General features: G+C 37.5%; 1 protein-coding gene across 1 annotated transcript in view; it reads right to left on the bottom strand.

The window, feature by feature from the left end:
* Window positions 1-24079, bottom strand: part of LOC150086944 (protection of telomeres protein 1-like) — a 186486-nt gene that overhangs the window by 74409 nt on the left and 87998 nt on the right. The window contains exon 5 of the mRNA XM_090372328.1: window positions 10645-10707. Within this exon, the coding sequence (XP_090228454.1) occupies window positions 10645-10707 (63 nt within the window). The remainder of the gene's footprint in view (window positions 1-10644; window positions 10708-24079) is intronic.

The raw sequence follows: 24079 nt of genomic DNA, 5'->3' as shown, positions 1-24079 counted from the left end.
GTGGAAGTGGGTTTTTTTTTTTTTTTTTTTTGGCTGATGCTGCATAAGCTTGCTTTCTTGCATCAAATGCCTCTACTAATGCTAATGCTAACTGGATAGATCCCATCCACCCCAGGTGCCTTTCTTGTGTTTATATTCAACAATTTCTCCTCCACTTTACTCTCAGTTATTACAAGATTCTCTAGCTTACTGCCAGAGTTGAATACACCTCTGGCATTCCCCTCGCTGAATAACTCCTCATGTGTGAATGTCGATGCAAAATATTCATTTAGTTTGTTAGCTACCTGAGCAGGATCATCAACAGTTGAACCATTGATATCAAGTGGACCAATCTGATTCATCCCCTTCTTTCTAGAGTTTACATAAGTAAAGAACTCTTTGCTGTTTTTCTTTGCATCCCTTGCCAAAGATTTCTCGTAATCTGCCTTTGCCTGCCTAACATCCTTTGTAACTTGGTTACAGATCAACTTGTATCTATCATAGGCGTCCGTGTCACGTGTTAATTTGTATGTATCCCATGCATTTTTCTTCTCTGCCATATGCCTCATTAGTTCATCTGACAACCATTTAGGCCTAAACCTTGAACAATATTTCTTAGTTGGTATGTAAAGCCTAGTAGCTTCCAAGATAAGTTCTTTGAATGATTCCCATTTTGAATTTGCTGTTGGTAACATCATCAGTTGGTCCCACTGTATAGAATTTAAATACTGTCTCAGTCCATCGTAGTCGCCTTTACGGAAGCAATAACCCTTCCCTTTACCCCTAATGGTAGTTACCTCTTTCAGTAAATCCCACTTCAGCACACTGTGATCACTGCGACCTAGTGGTTCATTTATCTGCAGATTCTTAATGCATGAAGAATCACTGCTGATAATCAAATCAAGAGTATTACTCCCTCTAGTTGCCTCCTGAACACGCTGATGTAGAAAACAATCATCCAACAAATCCACAAAAGCCTTTCTAATGTGTGAGTAACCAGCTCCCAAATTCCAGTCAATATCTGGGAAACTAAAATCCTCCATTATAAGACTCTCTGATTTACTGGCCCACTCTATTTCCCTGTACAGTTTCTTATTATACTCATCAGAGTCATTAGGCCTATAGCACACTCCTACTCTCAATTTTGATCTCCCAATGCTTAGGTCAAACCAAACTGACTCGACACTGCACTATCCAGCGATGTCGACTGGCTTCACTTCCTTGGATTTTATGTGTTTCTTAACTAATAGTATAACCCCTCTTCCCTTCCTATCCTGTCTATCCTTTCTGTAGACGTTGTTCTCCTCAAATTCCAGTTCTGCATTCCTTATATCTATGTGACACCATGTCTCTGAAATCCCAACAATATCTGCCTTTGATGTTTTGAGCAATACCTCAAATTCATCAAATTTATTTACTAAACTCCTAGCACTGGTGTACACGCAAGTATACATGAACCTGTTTCTATTAGTATTAGCTACCCTAACACAACCCATGTGCTCCCTTGTACCGCAATGACTCTCAGCAGTCTCTGAAATGTCCTGCATCTTGTTTTTCAGGCTTCTGCTCATTCCAATAGAAGCAGTGCAAGAATCTCTTTCACTTCTGCCAGTGGCTACTGTTAATCTATTAGTCTTTGTCTCCCCCCCCCAAGCTAGCAGTTTTCTGACCCACCTAACACTGCCTCGATAGCATCAGCAAATATTCTTGCACCCTTTTTATTTAAGTGTATCCCATCCCTGTAGAAACAGTCTCTCCTGTTAACAATTACAGTCCAGGCTGAAAAAAATTCTACCCCTTGAGCCTTGCACAATCTTTCCAGGGCCGAATTGATCGACAAGGCTCTCTTCATATACTCTCTCCTATCGTGTCTGGGCAGAATCGCAGACCATTTTCAAATTCAACCCAAAAATCACGGCTTTTTTTTCAACAGTGACCTGTACTACTTGTTAAGTAATTCTGCCGGTCTCCTACTCTTGATATCATTAGTGCCAACGTGTACAACTATATCACCTTTTGTGCCCTTAAAAGATGATATCCACTCTAGAACGTCATCAAAGTTTGCCCCTGGCAGACATACCCTGGTCCTGTTCCACCTATCCTTTTTACAAAGCATGTTCCCCCGTTTCCCTGACAATAGAGTCACCAACAACTACTAGTTCCTGTGGGACCAGCGCATTCTGCCTTGGGGGTTGCCGCTATGTTGCATGATGACCAAGTGCAAGCTCTGGTGTTGATGTGGGCAGCTGAGAGCTTGATGGGCCCCTCAATTTAGTTCCTTCCAGGGCATCCACCCTGTCCTTCAAGCTCTCATATATATAGGCCCATAACAACGCTGAGTTGTTGCCTGATTTCGATACACTCCTTGCATCGCGCACACACAAAGACATCCCCCATGGCAATATCATGTCCCGTACCTGAATGCTCCACAAACATCATGCAAGCAGTGCATTTTAAAAGGCTGTGATTCAGAAGGCAACTGCCCCCCTTCAGTTCTCCTCTGAGCCACAGTACTTCCATTAGCTTGAGCCTTTTGCTTTGCTGCTCTGGTCTGAGTCATGATTTCTATTAATTTCAATAAAATTTCAATTTCAGTTCAAAATTATTATTATTATTTATTTATTTTTATTTGGTAGTTATTGGCGCATCAGCTTCTGTGGCCATAATGCACCTCCCAAGGTTTTTGCAGTACTTTGATCCAAGCCCGAGGCGGGATTTGAACCCGCGACCTTTGGGTTGCTAGGCAGGCGCTTTACCCACCCAGCTAGCCCAGTCAGCAGTTCAAAATTATAAACCTAAACTTGTATCCCAACACAGTTATAGCGGTATATATATTTTTCAGTGTCAAGTATTAATTATCTACGAGTTCCCTTTATATAACTTTCATATCAGTTATGTATTAATTAATTATGTTACGTTTGTAATCTAATTCGTTATATGTATTTAGTTAAAAGTATAATTTAATTGACAACAAAGTTCAACAAGTTTAATAGATTCTACCGATCAACCGACAATATTATAACTTATACTATACTAACACTATCTAGTTCGGTATATAACGTATCGTATGACAAAGGCGGCAAGTTACGAACGGCAAATCTACGGACACTTAAGTATTAATTAACTTTCAAATCTCGCTGTTTCAATTCAGAATAAACTAACAATCCTTACTAGGTCTATAAGCTACTTACAGAAAATAATTTGATGTAAAAAATATTCAATAAAGCGGCTAAATATGGCTAAAAAACTTCTCGTTCAGCGGAGTTGCAACTTGTAACACGTGGATTTGATACCCTTACTGATACTTTTATGCAATTACAAGGCCGAGTAAAGAATAAATACACTAGATTAATCAGAAAATCACAAAATAATGCTATACTACTAAATTTAAATCAAAAGTTTTAGAAAAACAATAATTTCAAATCAATAAATAAGAAAAATCCACTTAGTGGCTTTGAACACGTCTGGCTCCTACTGGCCTCGTCAGCAGATTCTCTTTATCATTAGTTTATCGTTAGATCTACAATGTAGATCTAACAACAAGCAGTTTATCATTAGATCTACAATGTAGTTCTAACGATAAACGATAGGTATTGATATAATGTAGATTCTACATTATATCAATACCTGTCGTTTAGAATTGTGCATAACTTTTGAGTGTTGCTTTCATACGAAAATTCACCTTGTTAAATTAAAGTTGGAAATAAAATTATAATAGTGATTTTAATTAAGAAATTAAACTGCAAGCCATGTCTTTAACAAAGGGTAAAAGAAAAGTGGATGAAGAATGATGTGTTTTTCAAGATAAATGGGAAATTATGTACTTTTGTGGAGTTGTGCGAAATAAAATTGTATGTTTTATTTGTAATAAGGGAATATCAGTTCTAAAAGAATACAATTTACATCGCCATTACAAAACAAATCATAAAGAAAAATTTGAAATGTTGGAAGGCAAACTGAAGGCAAAATGAGAGTGAATATATATATATTCACTCTCATTTTGTTAAAAAAAAAAATTCTGGCCCGTCAGCTGCTTTCAGATCGTGCATTCGGCACGCATGCAATTTGAGTTTGAGACCACTGCCCTAATGTATCAATTGAGTTAGAGAAAATTTGAGTTGTGAAAATGTTCATTATAGCAGAAATGACTGTACATGGAAAGTGTAGAGGAACTGTTGAAAAAAACTGTCATTTGTTTAAATTGTGCAAATTAATTTTTAAACTTCAGTGTATTTCCTAGACAAAAAAAAAAAAAAAGAAGTTGTGCTTAAATTTTTGCTATCAGAAATACTACTTACTTTTATGTGTATTACATAGCCAGGTGGGAAGGAGCAGCAGTGTGTAGCACACACTTCTTGATTAGACTGGGGTTTGAGCCCGTCACCACCAAATATGGAGGATGCGGAAAGGTCAAGGGAATGACCACTGCATATTCCCAGAGCAATATGGCCTTAGTTGCTAATGCTCCTAAAAACCAAATAACAATAACAAACTTATGTGTATTACCATATGCACAACATTATGTCCTGTTGCCAGTTGCTTTATGTCACATGCTTATAATAAAATATTGAAAACAAAATTTAAATCTATTTTATGCACATCATTCAAAATGACCGACAATGGCAGTTTCAGGTATTTTTAGGTAAGAGGTGGTTCTAGTGTTAAGAGGTTTAGATCACTCTGCTCTACCATGGAATATTGTTCCCATCCAAAATGTGGGAACAATATTTCATTGTAGGGTTAAGTTGTGATGATTTGCACATAGCGATTTAGGAAAAAAATAATGTGGAGAGCAAAAAAGAAAACAAAGTTTTTCAATACAGAGGAAGCAATATTTGGTATATGCTTGTGCATAGGAGAAGTTAGAAGTAGTGTTCAGCAACACAGGTAAGGGATTTCTAGCCAAGATCACTTGTTTAAGATTACCAAGAAAGAAGCAGACTCTTTTTTTGCAAAGAAATGGGATAAGGACTAGGTTTTGAAGGATCATGGTTAAGTTTTCTTCTTCCTGTCACTAGAGAATTACTAGGAGCCCATCATTTAATGTACTGGTGGTGAATATTCGAAAATTGGAGCTATTTGTGCACAGCAGTTTCTCAAATGGGAAGGTAGTATACTGAAATCAGCAAAAACATGTACAGGATTTCTAATCAATGGAAAAAGATCATTAATATACAGAAGGAAAAGAGAGATAAAAAAAAAAAAAAAAGTCTTACAGAGCACTATCATCAGTTGAGAAGTTAGAAAACAGATAACCATCATCTGCAGTGAGCTGTAAAAGGAAAAAATTGGCTAACCAACTGCAAAAAACAGCAAGGCAGATTATCAAGAAGACCTTTATGCCAAACGCAATCAAAAATCTTAGAAATGTCAAGAGTAACTGCTTGAATTTCTATAAAATTTTCCATCAAATTTATCCCAAGATGAGTAAATAAACCAAGAGATCAATGCCAATGGAAGAACACTGACAAACTCCATACCAGCAATCATTATTCAAATGGAAAGTTTCGAGATAGTGTGAAAGCTGATAGATTTCTCTATTAAAAATGGAGAAGGAAAAGGAGAAGTTTGAAAGTTAGAAGAATCCTGAACATCAGTTCAGGTTTCTTCTAACTTCCAAAGCACCTTTCTGACAGAACAGGATAAATGGGATGAGCTGTGGTTAAGGTAACCAACTGGGATTCTTTCATAAAAAGTAAGTAGGGCTTGAAAGACTGTATATGAAAATAGACATTAAGATTAGAACTGAGACCCAGTGTATTTGTGAAATTAATTAGGAAGTTTTTTGGAGCTTTAGTTCATTTTCAGATAAGTTTGTTCCATTAGTCAGACTATTCATGATAAACTGATGTTGATATTCTTGATGAGGTGGGGCTTGTGTGACTAATTACATTTTTGCATGTGGCATACACACACAGCAAGAATATACTAGACTTTCTTTTCTTTCTTTCTTTGGTCAATATGGGATTCCTAATTACACAACTGTTGTTAAGAACCTAGTTTCTCTATACAAGCAATAATAACATGCTCTATGAATTTGATAACACAACTGACATTTGCATACACAGAACAATTTTAGCAATAATATTTAACTTAGACATAATGAACAAAATCTTCTACAATTTATTTTTAAGTGAGGTAGTAGTGGCAACACACATCCATCACCAACCTCATTGCTCTTCTCTGCACCTATGCCAGCAGATCTACATCCTTCCTAATATGAGGCCTCCAGAACCTTAGAAATTTAGTGTATGATTGAACTAATAAAACTAAAAACTATTAATACTATGCCATACTCTACTATGGTCACCTAGGGTTAAAATGAAGAAATATTTGTAAATTATGCATACTGTATGGGAACTACTAGTAGTAGTAGTAGTAGTGGCATGTGATGCAAGAAAGCAAGTGTATGAGGTTATGCAGCATCAGCCAAAAAAAAAAAAAAAAAACACACCATTCCCTCCAAATGCCTGTCCAGTACCTCCTTAAATTTATTCAACCTGTCAACTTCCACAACGACAGATGGAAGTTTGTTCCAGGAATTAACCACCCGCTGGCTAAAGACAAATTTCCGCACATCTATTCTACATCTGTCTTTTCTCAATTTGAATTTATGCCCCCTTACGTTCGTAATCTGAACAAGTGGAAGGATCCCATCAGATCAGCGGGCTCAACCCATTCAAGGCCTTATACACCTCAATAAGATCACTGTGCAGGTGCCTAGTCTCCAGCCACTGCAATTTGCAGAACTTAAGCCTCTCTCTTGTTAAGAGGATCCCTTCATTCCCCTCACCAATCTTGTTGCCCTTCTCTGTACATGCTCAAGCAAATCTACATCCTTCCTAAAATGAGGCCTCCAGACCTGTACACAGTACTCAAGGCGTGGCCTGACCATTGCCTTATACAGAGGTACAATCACCTCCTTTTCCCTGCTAGCAAAATTCCGATATATCATTGACAAAACCCCATGACCTGCCCTGGCAGCCTATCTGCATTGCTCAGAAAAATTCATATCTGACTGCACAATTACTCCCAGGTCTTTTACATTTTCTACCACCTTAAGTGTAGTACCACACAGTTGGTACGTTTCTCTGGGGTTACTTCTACCCATATGCAGTACTTTGCATTTGTCAAGGTTAAACTTCAGTTGCCACTTCTTAGCCCATCTGCCCAAATTATCTAGATCCTGTTGCAGTAGCAGACTACCATTACTGTCATAAACAATCCTGCCAACCTTTGCAAACTTCAACACTAAGCCTGATATACCTTCATCAATATCATTGATAAATATACAAAACAACAGAGGACCCAACACCGAACCCTGTGGGACTCCACTAATAACATTAGTCCACGAAGAGCAGCACCCATTGATTACCACCCTCTGTCTTCTCCCACTTAACCATCCTTTTATCCATTGTAGCAACTTACCCTTAATACCATTCTTCTCCAATTTGTACAGTAGTCTTCCATGCACAACAGTGTGAAAAGCTTTCCTGAAATCTAAACATATGATATCAAAATTATTTTTTGCATCCAGTTCCTTTGTAACCACATCATAATATCCTATCAAATTTGTCAGACAAGACTTTCCCTTAACGAACCCATGCTGTGTCTGAATTACTGCTGAAGTCTTGTCTAGATGATCCTGCAATGCATCTTTAACCAGTGATTCCATTATTTTACCTGGAACAGAAGTTAAACTAACTGGTCTGTAATTACTTGTGTCACCCTTCAATCCCCCTTTGTGAATTTGGGATACATTTGCACATCTCCAGTCCATGGGGACTTCCCCTGAGTCCAAGGATGCTCTCATAATTATGGCTAAGGGTTTGCTTAGTTGCTTTGCCGCCTCCTTTAATATAACTGGATAGATCCCATCCACCCCAGGTGCCTTTTTTATGTTTAACTTCAACAATTTCTCCTCCACTTTGCTCTCAGTTATTACAAAATCATTAAGCACCCTGCTACAATTTGATAACCTTCTGCCATTTTCAAACCTTAATAACTCCTCACGTGTGAATGTAGATGCAAAATACATTCAGTTTGTTTGCTATCTGAGCAGGATCATCAACAGTCGAACCATCGATATCAAGTGGACCAAACAGATTCATCCCCTTCCCTTTAGAGTTTATTTATGTATAAGTGAAGAAATCCTTGCTGTTTTTCTTAGCATCTTTTGCCAAAGATTTCTCGTAAGCGGCCTTCGCCTGCCTAAACTGATTACAGACTAACTTATATCTGCGATAGGCTTCCCAGTCGCTTGATAATTTATATGTATCCCATGCATTTTTATTCTCTGTCACGAGTCTCATTAGTTCATCTGATAACCATTTAGGCCTAAACCTTGAACAACATTTCTTAATAGGTATGAAACTTTTAGTAGCATCCACAATTAATTCCTTGAATGCTTCCCACTTAGAATTTACTGTTGGTAGCATCATCAGTTGATCCCACTGTACAGAATTTAAAAACTGTCTGAGACCACTGTACTCACCTTTACGGTAGCAAAAACCCTTTCCTTTACCCCTGATGGTAAATCCCACATCAGTACACTGTGATCACTGCCACCTAGTGGTTCCTTTATCTGCAAATTCTTAATACACGAATGATCACTGCTGATAACCAGATCATGAGTATTACCCTCTCTGGTTGCCTATCGAACATGCTGCTGCAGAAAACAATCATCCAATAAATCCACAAAAGTCTTAGTAGTGTGCGAGTGACCATCCCACAAGTTCCAGTCAATATCTGGGAAGTTAAAATCCCCCATTATAAGACATTCTGATTTACTAGTCGACTATTTCTCTGTACAATTGTTCATTGTACTCATTAGGCCTATAACACACTCCTACTCTTATTTTTGCTTTTGCAGTGCTTATGTCACACCAAACTGACTCAACAGTGCACTGTTCATCTATATCAACTGGATGCACTTCTTTTGATTTTATGTTTTTCTTAATTAACAGCATAACACCTCCTCCTTTCCTATCCTGTCTATCCTTTCTGTACACATTGTACTCCCCAAATTCCAGTTCTGCATTCCTTATATCTGTGTGACACCACGTTTCTGCTATCCCAACAATATCTGCCTTTGATGTCTTGACCAACACTTCAAATTCATCAAATTTATTTACTATACTTCTAGCACCTGAAACACTTGTCCTCATAAATAAAAAAAACTATTTCAGTTCTCCAGATCAATAAGAACAACTGACATTTAAAGGTCCTCTGCTGCCAAAATACAGTCTTTCTAGTCAGAGTTCAACTTCATTTCCAAATGTCTTCCACTTACATAAGATTTCAGATGAAAGCCTTTGGAAGGCTGAAAAGCTCTAAAATCCATCACAGTCTAAATCCTGCTCTGTAGCATCCCAGCTGTTGTTCACATTCAAATTTGCTGTGTGCATTCCCATGTGGCATGCTTTTCAAATAAAACCTTTACCTTCTCCAGTTTTATTTATATCTCTGGGCTGCTACTGCCCTACACATATTGTGTAACTAACAATATGAATGAAATGTGCTTATTTATTTGTACCTATACCTTTGGCAATGCAGTACATGCCTCTATCTTTGTTTAAAAGATTTTCTTTCATATCTGTTACTTTTAAAAATACATGGAAATTGTCCCTGAGCTGCAGACAATACATAGCATTCAAAGTTTGCAGATGGTACAAAGGTTGGCAGGGTTGTTAATGACAGTAATGGCAGTGTGCTACTGCAACAGGATCTAGATAATTTGGGCAGATGGGCTAAGAAGTGGCAACTGAAGTTTAACCTTGACAAATGCAAAGTACTGCATATGGGTAGAAGTAACCCCAGAGAAATGTACCAACTGTGTGGTACTACACTTAAGGTGGTAGAAAATGAAAAAGACCTGGGAGTAATTGTGCAGTAAGATATGAAGTTTTCTGAGAAATGCAGACAGGCTGCCAGGGCAGATCATGGGGTTTTATCAATGATATATAGGAATTTTGCTAGTAGGGAGAAGGAGGTGATTGTTCCTCTGTATAAGGCAATGGTCAAGGCACGCCTTGAGTACTGCGTACAGGTCTGGAGGCCTCATTTTAGGAAGGATGTAGATTTACTTGAGCGTGTACAGAGAAGGGCAACAAGATTGGTGAGGGGAATGAAGGGATCCTCTTACCAAGAGAGGCTTAAGTTCTGCAAATTGCAGTGGCTGGAGACTAGGCACCTGCATGGTGATCTGATTGAGGTATATAAGGCCTTGAATGGGTTGAGCACGCTGAATTCTGATGGGATCCTTCCACTTTTTCAGATTACGAACCTAAGGGAACATAAATTCAAATTAAGAAAAGACAGATGTAGAATAGATGTGCGGAAATTTGCCTTTAGTCAGCGGGTGGTTAATTGCTGGAACAAACTTCCATCTGTCGTTGTGGAAGTTGATAGGTTGAATAAATTTAAGGAGGAACTGGACAGGCAATTTGGAGGGAATGGTGTGATTTTTTTTTTGGCTGATGCTGCATAAGCTCATACACTTGCTTTCTTGCATCACATGCCACTACTACTACTACCTCAGTTTTCTCACTCCTACCATAAAGTATGAAAATTCTATAACAAAGAATTATAAAAAAATAATTTCCTTAATTTCTCATTATGACAGTTTATGACTTTTATAAATGGTCAGATATGCAACAAACTTACAGATATCTGTAGTGGTTTGATGCTTTGCTGCATCTCTTCAGTAGTACAATTTCTGTTTGCTGTCTGTAATATAAATAAAAAAGTTAACATCCTATTTTTTTTTAGATAAGGCTATTTTTCTGATTAAAACATTATGAAGCTACTTCACACATAAGGGAAAAAAAAAAAGTTAGGTAATTTATACATTATATCATATATCAAGAGTGTTAAATTTTTTTTCTTAAAATTTATAGAATTTTTTTTCATTTTTTTGGATTAATAGAAGTGAAAAGGGAACTAATTTGACTTTCCACCAATTCATTAATTACTACTTAATAATATATAAAAAGTAATTGTTACTGCACATAAAAAACATTCACTCAACATTTTCATAATGAACATATTCAGGTTGTGGCCTATCCCAAATGTACAAACGTTGATAGATAACCCATAAGCCATACCAATAAATATTGAACCAAATAGTTCAGAGCCTTGGTTGAAAGTTACAATTAGTTACCTGTGATTTATTCCAAGGTTTTCTGGAATATCAGCTTTCCTAATGATTTACGAATAACCTAAAATTAATACTGTTGATATTAGCAAAAGGTGTGCCACAGAAAAACTGTCTTGCATATGGACCAGGCAGAAAAATACCTCAAATGACACATGTCCAAACTAAAACACATTAAAAATTACCTACTTAAGTGGGACCAATATTTTTTGTTTCATTTTAAAGAGACAATACAAATGACAATTACTAAGAGCACACACCTACAACCATCCAGGTCAACCTTTATACATGGGGTAGGATGGACAGGAACTGTGGAGAGCTGTCTTCTGTAGTTTAGTATAGTCCCATGAGTCTGAGATAAAGGGTCAGTGAACATAGATAAAATTCTGGAATAATTTCATAAGTAAGGTTTCAAGAATAAGAAGTTTACAGAAATCTGACTGATGAGCTAAGGTAGAGAGAGATGTTATCGAAGTTGAAATTGTGATTAAAGGATAGCATGTTGACTAAGCTGGGAGATCCCAAGCAGCCAGCTTCAACTTACTTTATGATTTTTGTGGGGTCACTAAGGGTGCAGTGAATTAAACCTTGGCACTGGAGTTGCAATCAAAGCATTCAGTAAGAAAATATACTGCGCTTGGTTACTTCTATGTTTTAAGTCAAAAGGAACTAAAAATAATTTCCCTAATTTCAATATGGGTTGATATGTAACAGCAAACTCGGCATTACAAAACAAGAAATTTAACATATTGAACCAGACTGGTACGAACAGTAGACATATTGTATATTTAGACATATTACAGAAAAGTCACGGAAACACAAGATTAGAATTTTTCAATCTTGAAAATATCAGGGGTTTCCAAAAAAGTAAGGTAAAACATTTTTTTTCTTAACAATGGTGAAAGAGAGTGAGATGAAACTCTGTGGACAGACAGACCTGTTAATAACGTTCAAAAAGACGGCCAGTGCAGTGTTGCAGTAGTGTCACCTCACAGCAGATTCCAGTTGCAAAATGGTGGCTACCATGCAAGTGTGGTCCAAAGCAAGTGATCAAGAAGCTATTCGCTTTTTGCAAGAAAAAGGGTCTTCACCAAGTGATATTCATCGTGAACTGGTTGCTGTGTATGGCAAAAGGGTGATGACAAAGAAGCAGGTGTGTTTTTGTTGCAATGAATTTAAAGCGGGCTGTGTTGACATTAAAGGTCGACATCAGGCGGACAGGCCTTCATCGAGCAAGACAGAAGACATTTCGTGCATTAAGGGCATCGTTCTTGAAAACAGGTGAGTGAAACTGCATGAAACTGCACAAATAGTGAATGTGAATAAGTTGACTGTTTATGATGTCCTTGTCTTTCGAAAGGTGTGCTGCTGCTGGGTACCTCTGTTGAGGTACCCAGTGGCAGCACACTGTCAGAGGAGGACAAAGCAAAATGCATGGGGATGTGTCTGGAGAACCTGTTGCGATACAGCGATGAAGCATTTCTGAAATTTCACCACGGATGAGAAAGTTCATCAGGCGGTGCAATGTTGGTTACTGCATGTGAGTACAGACTTCTTCAGTAGTGGTATTGATAAACTGTTCCATCAATGGGACAATTGCATCAATAAAACTGGAAACTTTGTGGAGAAGTAGTGCATGTTCACTTATTTCTTGGTATGTAATTTCAACTACTTCGTATTATGAAACATCATCGAGAAAAAAAATGTGTTGCCTTACTTTTCAGAAACCCCATGCAACAAAGTACCTAAAAATCTACTCTACCTAATCTTAGAAAAAATAAATAAAAATAGCATCGAGTATCCATGATACCATATCAGCATTAGCATTAGTAGAGGCACAATTCAAGAAACAAACTTATACATCAGCAAAAAAAAAAAAAAAAAAAAACCCATCCCATTTCACTGATCCGTTCATTCAAAATGTTTGTTTAGTTCTGCACTGAATTTATTTAAGCTATCAACTTCCACAACAACAGATGGAAGTTGGTTAAAGCAATCAACTATATGCTGGCTAAAGGCAAACTTCCTCACATCAATTCTACACCTGTCTTTGCTAAGTTTGAATCAATGCCCCCTGAGGTTTGTAATCTGAGCAAGAGGAAGAATCCCATCAACATTGAGTCTGCTCAATCCATTCAAGACCTTATAAACCTTAATCAGATTGCCTAGCAGGTGCCTAGTCTCCAGAAGCTGCAATTTGCAGACTTAAGCCTTTCTTCATAAGAGCACCCCTTTGTTCCCTTCACCAGGCTTGTTGCCCTTCTCTGTACACACTCAAGCAACTCTGCATCCTTCCTCAAATGAGGCCTCCAGACCTGTACACAGTACTCAAGGCGTGGCCTGACCATTGCCTTATACAAAGGGATAATCACCACCTTTTTCCTACTAGCAAAATTCCTGTATATCATTGACAATACCCCATTACCTGCTCTGGCAGCCTGTCTGCATTGCTGAGAAAACTTCATATCTAACTGCAAAATTACTCCCAGGTCTTTTTCTCATTTTCTACCACCCTAAGTGTAGTACCATATAGCTGTTACGTTTCTCTGGAGTTGCTTCTACCCATATGCAGTATTTTGCATTTGTCAATGTTAAACTTCAGCTACCTCTTCTCAGCCCATCTACCCAACTTTTCTAAATCCTTTTGCAGCAGTATACTGTTGTTACTGTTATTAACAACCCTGCCAACCTTAGTATCATCTGAAAACTTTGACATTAAGCTTGATATACCTATATCAATATCATTGATAAATATACAAAACAACAATGGGCCCAACACTGAACTCTGAGGAACATTAATAATAACATTAGTCCACATAGAGCAGTATTCATTGATTACCACTTTCTGTCTTCTCCCACTCAACCATCCTTTTATCCATTGTAGCAATTTCCCCTTAATGCCATACTGCTCCAATCTGCACAGTAATCTTCCATGTGCAACAGTATCAAAAGCATTTCCAAGATTCAAATACAGTTATACCCCCGTATCCGCTGATTCAGTTACCCGTGGTTAACCACGGGAAAAAAAAGAAAAAACTTAAGACTTGCTACTCGCATGTCCAATATGATGCTTCCATCTTTATTTTTTTACAATTAGTCTTAGATTTAATTAGATTTACAATTAGATTTAATGGATGCACCGTTTTCAAACTTTTGAATCAAGATTTTGTTTAATTTGAAAGCACAACTCTTGCGTTTGCCCATCATTTTTGCAATTTCAACACACAAAAAAAAATAATAATAAAAAATAGTTGCTATAAAAAAAAAATATATATTCTGACATTCCAACATCCTTGACATAAATAAAACAAAATTTGTCCTTTTGTGGTGCAATGGAACACAACATTCGATGCAATGCACTAAATCAAACTAAACATTTGTTTTGAGCAGTAGGTGTGAAGACAGCAGGGGTTGCAAGATAATAAGTACACTAATCTCCCAATAATGACCTATAACGCCGGTTCTTGTCACTTATTTCCGACTTGCAAAATATCTGTTTATACCTATTCTAGTTATTATTTGAATTTTATGATTTCTGGTTGATTTTTTTTTTTTTTTTTTTTTTTTTAAATTTGGAGTCATGAAGTGTCCCGGTTAATCCAATCCCAGTAAATCAAGAGTCTGATGTACTTTATTATTACTGTATTTAACGTTGCTAATGTCTTACTGTCTGTTTAACTTATCAATTAAACTTTATTATGCATATGTATGTACAAGAAAATCACATTATACAGGATGATTCACTACCAGTGCGACAAACTTGCAGGAGGTGTAGGGGGCACAAAGACGAATCGGAATCACATAGCATTGCAGGGTCCGAAATACCTTCGTCATGCGGTAGAGGACATTGAATGGGAGGTCGCGTGAACAGCGATCCCGCTGGAAGTCAGCATTTGCGAACTGGTTCCCGAGGCAGTAGGATGGACAAGTATTCAAACGTTAAACTGGCCGACATGCACCTCGCGTATGGAGCTGCAGACTGTAATGGGCGCACTGATCTGCGCTTGTACCAGGAACGTTTCCCACACAGGCGTGCTCCTCATCATAAGATTTTCGCACGTGTGCACAGAAGGTTACGTGAGACTGGTTGTTTCACGAGAGGTACCATGAATCGAGAGCGAACGACGAGGATGCCAGACAATGAGGAAAATGTCCTACATCTTGCAGAATGCAATCCGAGTACGAGTACTCGAGCAATAGGCCAACGATTGGGTATTTCCCAATCCACTGTATGGAGGATACTGTCAACAAACCAAATGAGTTCATACCATCTGCAACGCATCCAATCATTGAATCCTGCAGATTATCCACTCCGGAGGACTTTTGCTACTTGGTTTCTTCAACAGAAAAGGTTCGCAAATGTTGACTTCCAGCGGGATCGCTGTTCACGCAATCGCCCGTTCAACATTCTCTACCGCATGACGAAAGCATTTCAGACCCTGCAATGCTATGTGATTCCGATTCGTCTTTGTGCCCCCTACACATCCTGCAAGTTTGTCGCACTGGTAGTGAATTCACTTACATCTGCGGTTTCAACCAGCCACGGTAGTTCTTGGAACGTAACCCCCACGGATACGGGGGTCTTACTGTATTTGATATCAAAATTATTCTTTGCATCCAGTTCCTTTGTGACCACATACAGTATCGAATCAAATTGGTCAGACAAGACTTCCCCTTGACAAACCCATGCTGTGTCTACATTATTACTGCTGGCTTGCCTAGATGATCTTGCAATGCTTCTTTAACCAGTGACTCCATTATTTTCCCTGGAACAGAAGATAAACTAACAGGTCTGTAACTACTCTTATCGCCCTTTGATCCTCCTTGTGAATTGGAGACCATTTGAATATCTCCAATCTGTGGGGACTTCCCCCACCTCCGAGTCCATGGATGCTCTCATAGTTATGGCTAAGGGTTTGCTTACTTCCTTTGCCATCTCCTTTAATATAACTGGATAGATCTAATCTACCCCAGGTGCCTTTCTTATGTTTAACTTCAACCGTTTCTCCTCCACTTTGCTCTCAGTTATTACAAAATCACTTAACTCCCTGTTAGAATTTGATAAACATCTTGCCCTCTCATCCTTGAATAACTCCTCATGTGTGAATAGATGCAAAATACTCATTTAGTTCAGCAGCTATCTAAGAATGATCATCTACAGTCGAACCATTGATATCTGGTGGACCAATCTGATTCATCCCCTTCCTTCAGGGTTTATATAAGTAAAGAAGTCTTGGCTGCTTTTCTTTTTCTATGCCTCCTTTGTGACTTGATTAAAGACTAGCTTGTATCTACCACAGGCTTCTGACAATTTATGTGCATTCCATGCATTTTTCTTCTCTGCCACAAGTCTCATTAGTCCATCTGACCTCTATTTGGGCCTAAACCTAGAGCAGTATTTCTTAGTTGGAACAAAACGCCTAGTAGCTTCCAAAATTACTTCCTTGAATGCTTCCCATTTAGAATTTGATGTTGATAACATCATCAGTTGGTCCCACTGTACAGAACCTAAAAAATCTCTGAGACCACTGTAGTTGATTTTACGAAAGCAAAAACCATTCCCTTTACACTTGATTTTAGTTACAGCTTTAACTAAATCCCACATCAGTACACTGTGATCACTACCACCTGATGGTTCCTTTATCCGTAAATTCTTGATGCATGAATAATCACTGCTGATAATCAGATCAAGAGTGTTACTCCCTCTTGTTGCCTCTCTATCATTCTGCTGTAGAAAATAATCATCCAATAAATCCACAAAAGCCTTGCTAGCATGCGAGTGACCAACCCACAATTTCCAGTCTATATCTGGGAAGTTAAAATCCCCCATTATAAGACACTCTGATTTACTGGCCGAATCTATTTCTCTCTATAATTGTTCATTGCACTCATCAGAGTCATTAGGCCTATAACAAACTCCTACCCTCATTTTTGCTTTCCCAGTGCTTACGTCATACCAAAGTGACTGAACATTGCACAGTCCTTCTATGTCAATTCGATGCCCTTCCTTAGATTTTATGTTTGTTAACTAACAGCATAACTTCTCCTCCCTTCCTATCATGTCCTGTCTATCCTTTCTGTACACATTTGCACTCCCCAAATTCTAATTCTGCATCCCTTATATCTAAGTGGCACCACGTTTCTGATATCCCAACAATATCTGCATTGGATGTCTTAAACAGGACTTCAAATTCATCAAATTTATTTACTATACTCCTAGCATTTGTGTACATGCAAGTATACATGCACCTGTTTTTACTCTTAGTTACTCTAACACAGCCCATGTATTTACTTGTTCCATGATGACTCCCAGCAGCTTTTGAAATCCCCAGCAACTTGCTCTCTACGCTGCTGCTCATTACAATAGAAGCAGTGTACGAATCACTTTCGCCTCTGCCTGCAGCTACTGTTAACCTATTAGTCTGCGAATCCCCCCAAGCTAGCAGTTTTCCAACCCCTCTAACACTGCCTCAACAGCATCAGCAAATATTCTTGCACCCCTTCTATTTAAGTGTATCCCATCCCTGTAGAAGCAATCTCTTCTTTTAAGAAAAATGAAAAGTTCTATAAAAATAAAAAATCTACTGTGAAGATTGAAGGAAGCACAGAAAAATGGTTTATTTAAGCTTGCGGTGAGATTAGGCAGTGTCTTATCAGCACTTCTTTTTATAATTTTTATGGATCTTTTAATAAAAGAATGTAAGGTACTGGCAAAGTTTAGTGTGAGAGACATAAATATTAGATCACTGTTAAGTATAGATGATATTGTACTGTTTTTTGTATCAAAATCTGAGAATAGTTTTTAATGAAGTTGGGAAGATAAGAAATGGAAATGCACAACAGAATATTGATGCTTTGATTGTTGATGAACCTGCTAAGGTAGCTGATAAACTGAATGAGTATTTTGCATCTAAGTTCACACATGAGAAAATCAGTAGGGAAGTGGAGACCAGAAGCTTATCAAACTCTGGAAGTGAGCTAAATGATTTTGTAATAACTGAGAGCAAAGTGAAAGAGAAAAATGTTGGTATTGAACAAAGGAAAGGCACCTGGGTGGGTGGAATCTATCCAGTTATATTAAAGGAGGCAGCAAAAGAAGTAAGCAAAACCTTATCCATAATTATGAGAGCATCCTTGAATTCAGGGGAGGTACCCATGGACTGGAGATGTGCAAATGTGACCCAATTCACAAAAGAGGATCAAAGGGAAACACAAGTAATTACAGACCTGTTAGTTTAACTTCTGTTCCAGGGAAATTAATGGAGGCACTGGTTAAAGAAGCATTGCAGGATCATCTAGACAAGACTTCAGTTATAGCTTGGACACAACATGGGTTTGTGAAGTCTTGTCTGACCAATTTGATTGGATACTATGATGTGATTACAAAGGAACTGAATGCAAAAAATAATTTTGTTATCATATACTTGGATTTCAGGAAAGCTTTTGATACTGTTGTGCATGGAAGACTACTGTACAAATTGGAGCACTATGGTATTAAGGACAAGTTGCTACAGTGGATAAAAGGGTGGTTGTGTGGTAGACAACAGAAATGGTAATCAATGGATGCTACTCTTCTTGGACTAATGTTATTGGAAGAGTCCCCCAAGGTTTGGTGTTGGGCCTACTGTTGTTTTGTATATTTATCAATGATATTGATGAAGGCATATCAGGCTTAATCTCCAAAATGCAGATGACACAAAGGTTGGCAACGTTGTTAATGACAGTAAAGGTAGTGTGCTACTGCAACAGGATCTAGAAAAGTTGGGCAGATGGGCTGTGAAGTGGCAACTAAAATTTAACATTGACAAATGCAAAGTACTGCATATGGGTAGAAGTAACCCCAGAGAAACATAGCAACTGTGTGATACTACACTTAGGGTGGTAGAAAAGGAGAAAAAGATCTGGGAGTAATTGTGCAGTCAGATATGAAGTTTTCTCAGCAATGCAGACAGGTTGCCAGAGCAGGTCATGCAGTATTGTCAATGATATACAGGAATTTTGCTTGTCAGAAAAAGGAGGTAATTATCCCTTTGTATAAGGCAATGGTCAGAACCATGCCTTGAGTACTGCCTACCGGTCTGGAGGCCTCATTTAAGGAAGGATGCAGAGTTGCTGGAGTGTGTATAAAGGAGTTAGATTGATGAGAGGAATGAAGGGGTCTCTTATCACAAAAAGCTTTAATTCTGCAATTTGCAGCTACTGGAGGTCTAGGCACCTGCAAGGTGATCTGATTGAGGTGTATAAGGCCCTGAATGGGTTGAGCACACTGAATTCTGATGGGATTCTTATGCTTGCTCAGATCACAAACCTGAGGGGGTATAAATTCAAAAGGAAAGACCATTGTAGAATAGATGTGCAGAAATTTGCCTTTAACCACTGGGTAGTTGATTGCTGGAACAAATTTCCATCTGTGGTGGAAGTTGATAGCTTAAATAAATTCAAAGAGGAACTAGACAAAATTTTAGAGGGAATGGATGTGTGAAATTGTTTTTTTTCTACATGCAAGAAAGCATGTAGCTGATGTTACATGCTTCCTTGCATCACATGCCTCTACTACTTCTACTAAAGGGTGACAGAAGTAATTATCTGTTAGTTTAACAACTGTTCCAGGGAAAATAATGGAGTCACTGGTTAAAGAAGCATAGACAAGATTGCAGTTATAGTTCAGACACAGCATGGGTTGGTTAAGGTGAAGTCTTGTCTGACCAATTTGATTGGATACTATGATGTGGTTAAAAAGGAACTGGATGCAAAAAATAATTTCGATACCACATACTTGGATTTCAGGAAAGCTTTTGATACTGTTGCACATGGAAGACTACTGTACAAATTGGAGCAGTATGGCATTAAGGGCAAGTTGCTACAATGGATAAAACGGTGGTTGAGTGGGAGAATACAGAGAGTTGTAATCAATGGACACTGCTCTTCATGGACTAATGTTATTACTGGAATCCCCTAGGGTTCGGTGTTGGGCCCATTGTTGTTTTCTGTTTTTATCAATGATATTGATGAAGGTATATCAGGCTTTATGTCCAAATTTGCAGACGATATGAAGGTTCGCAAGATTGTTAATGACATTAATGATAGTATGCTACTGCAAGCAGATCCAGAAATTTTTGGGCAGATGGGCTGAAATGTCGCAACTGAAGTTTAACATTGACAAATGGAAAGTACTGCATCAGGGTAGCAGTCACTCGAGAGTAACGTACCAACTGGGTTCTACTACACTCAGCATAGTGGATCATGGGGGTAATTGTGCAGTCAGATATAACGTTCCTTGAGCAGTGCAGACAGGCTTCAAGAGTAGTTCATGGTGTCTTGTCAAAGATATACAGGAATTTTGCTAACAGGGATAAGGAGGTATTGACCGCTTGTATAAGGAAATGGTGAGGCCCTACCTTCAGTACTGCATATAGGTCTGGAGGCCTCATTTTAGGAAAGATGTAGAGCTGCTGGAATGAGTATAGAGAAGGGCAACGAGTTTGGTGAGTGAAACAAAGGGATGCTGTTACTAAGAAAAGCTTAAGTAATGCAAACTGCAGTGTCCGGAGAGTTGGCACTTGCAAGGTGATCTAATTGAGTTGTATAAGGCCTCGAATGGTTTGAGTAAGCTCAAAGCTGATGGGATTCTCTTGCTCAGATTATCCATCTGCGGGGACAAAAATTCAAATTGAGGAAAGACAATTGTAGGATAGACGTGTGGAAATTTGCCTTTAGTCAGCGAGTGACTGATAGTTGGAACACAGTTCCATCTGTTGCAGTGGAAGTCAACAACTTAAATAAGTTCAAGGCAGAACTAGACAAACATTTGGAGTGAATGGATGGAAGAAAAGGAAAGGAAAGGTTTTTTTATTTATATTTTATTTTTGCTGATGCTATATAAGTTTGCTTTCTTGGATCTTTGCATGTACTAATTCTAATGCTAATGTTAAAGTAAAGCAGGAAGTATCGGAAGCCATAAATTCACATGAAGAAATTCACATGAACACATGAAGCAAAAGAGAAATCAGCCAAAAGATAAAATTAGCTGTTCAAGTTTCAAGCCAATTTTAACCTATGGAGTAAAAGCTGAGTAAGAAAAAAAAGAATTAATCAAAAAGTAATTTTGCAGAAACAATAACAAAACCATATTATAAATGAGGAAATAAGAAAAAATCTAGGCATAACAAACATTCAATCTTAGATTACTGAAGTAAATGTATTTCACAGAATGGATGGGGGAAGGTGGTAGCTATATAGAAAATCAATTAAAAAATGAATGATAATAAGACTAGAAGTAATTACAAGGAGAATGAATCAATGATGTCAAGCAAGCATTAAAGGAAGAACTTATATCTGGTGGGATTAAATATCTAATAGAAACTAGGGAAAAAAAACAATGAATAAAAGGCTGATAGTCTATGCTGATTTATACTGTTAGAATGATCTGTAAACTCACTGGGTATAACAGATTCTAATGATGATTCCCAGTTAAATTAATATCCCCTATCCTAAGAAGTGAAGTGTATTGAGCTCATATAGGCTGCCTATATGTTAAAATCATATCTATCTTTACTACTTTTAGCAAACAGATTACACTGGTCTGCATAGATTCTGATGTTCCCAAAATTCATGGTGTTTTTGGGTGTATTTTTAATGCTAATTCTAAAGATCCAAAACATTTTAACTGATCACACAGCTTTTTTAGAAACAGTAAGAACTATGTTCTTAGGTATATATTCCATGTAGGAAAATATGTATATGCATGCTATTACCTTTGTGAGTGACCAGTGCTGCCCAAAATCCCGATATACCGATTGTATTTAAGAAAAAAAAAAAAGTCTATCTCAGAAACTGTTTTTGCAATAAAAAATGTTTTTCGTGTAATCAAAACGGCCCCTAAAAACAAAAGGTCACACACACACACACACACACACACACACACACACACACACACACACACACACACACACACACACACACACACACCCTGCCTGAGGAGTGGGCGACCGGGACAATTGCCCAGGGCCCCCACTTGCACAATACACAATGGTTAATGAAGTAATTATTATAAATTATACAGTTTTGCATAAAATCAACAAGACATGAAAGAATTGTTCTTGGTCGATGTATTGGCTATGTGGTAATTGCTAATTGGTGCTTACTGACATTGACCAATGCTCTGATTGATCTATACTTGTCATGCGTCAGCTCAGCTGATGGTGTCTTTTGAAGAATATTATTTTGTGTCTTAAGCGACTCCTCCAAAGTGGCTTAAGTTTTTGCACTTGGTTTACTAAATACCTGTCTTTCGTTATTTATTCATAGTGCTTATTTAAATTTTCTCTTGTACCAGCGTGGCTACTCCTATGATGGTTGCCTCGATCCACCTATATTCCATATATAGACTGTCATAATTTGGTAAGTTAAAGTGTTATTTTATGTTTGTTTAATAAATTATTTTATCTGCAAACGACTATACCACAAGTGTGATGATCAAAAACACATCTGCACAAGATTTAATAATATTATTGGATATGTTACATGAAGAAAAGTTTTTTGCACTTACAGTAAAATGAGCAAGCGAGATAGAGACCAGAATCGTAAATATCCTAGTGTATCTGAAAAAAGAAAAAAATTGGCAAAGAAACAAGAAGACTATGCCAATAATAGCAGTTACCAGTGAAGAAGAAATAGAAGATCAAGAAATAAAAGAACACACGAGAGAAAAAGAAACAGGAGATCAAGAAATAAAAGAACACAATGAAGCACAAGGCAAAAATGAAGCTTCTGAAGCCCATTCTGGTGTTGGTGTCCATGAAAATTTTGCTATTGAAGATCCAGCAATTTGGCCAAAATGTATAATATCTGACCAAATGAGAACATTAATAATTAAAAAAAGGACCAGTTCAAATAAAATCTGATAATTTTCCACAAAATAGCAATGGAAGATGCTTTTCTAAGTACTATTATATAAAGCAGTTACCAAATGGCAAAATTCAACGATGGTGGCGGTGGTTAATATACTCATCAAGTTCGGACAACATGTGGTGTTTTGTCTGTAAACTCTTTTCCTATTCAGAAATTGCTTTTTGTAGCAAAGGATTTAATGATTGGTCTCACTTAAATCTAAGAATTCCAGAACATGAACAGTCACCAGTTCATCACAAATGTATGAATAGTTTAATCAAAAGGAAACTAAATTTAATTAAGGGAACATCATTATATGCGAGAAGTGAAGAACTTATAAAAGAAAAGACGGAAGAATTACGTCAAGTATTTGACAGGATTATTGGAGGAATTATCTACTTGGCAAAGCACAATTTAGCATTAAGATGAACAAGTGACAAACTTTTCACAACCCCAGTAATGGACATTTCCTTGGCCTTATGGAACTGATTTCCAAATTTCATCCAGTTTTAAAAACCCACATAAATAATTACTTAGAAAGACAAAGCACTGTTTGCAAAAAAAAAATATTACATATTTTTCCCATAGAATACAAGATGAATTAATTCAGCTAATTGGTTCAAAAATAAAGCAAACTATTGTAGAAATGATAAACTTATCTAAATACTATTCTGTTTTACTTTATTTTACTGTACTCCAGACGTAAGTCAACAAGAACAGTTATCGGTTGTATTCAGATTTGTGTATATCAAGATGCTAAAGTTGAGATTCGTGAAAATTTTGTCACATTTTTAACTGTTAACGATTCAAAAGGAAAGGATTTATTTGACAGATCGAAGGCATTATTAAAAGAATTATGCATACCAATTGAAAACTGTTGAGGACAAGGATACGATAATGGGTCAAACATGAAAGGTGTCAATAAAGGAGTTGTTCAGGCACGGTTTTTGAAGGAAAACCCTAAAGCGATATATACTCCCTGTGCATGTCACAATATAAATCTTGTTTTGGGTGATATTGTCAAATCTTCTGAACTTGGAGTAAAATTTTTCAAGA

The sequence above is a fragment of the Mastigoproctus giganteus genome, chromosome 4 (genome assembly GCF_048544385.1).
Source record: "Mastigoproctus giganteus isolate SK-2022 chromosome 4, ASM4854438v1, whole genome shotgun sequence".
In the NCBI taxonomy this organism is placed as follows: Eukaryota; Metazoa; Arthropoda; class Arachnida; order Uropygi; family Thelyphonidae; genus Mastigoproctus; species Mastigoproctus giganteus.
The sequence above is the reverse complement of the archived record's forward strand: the minus strand, read 5'-3'. Positions and strand labels throughout refer to the sequence as shown.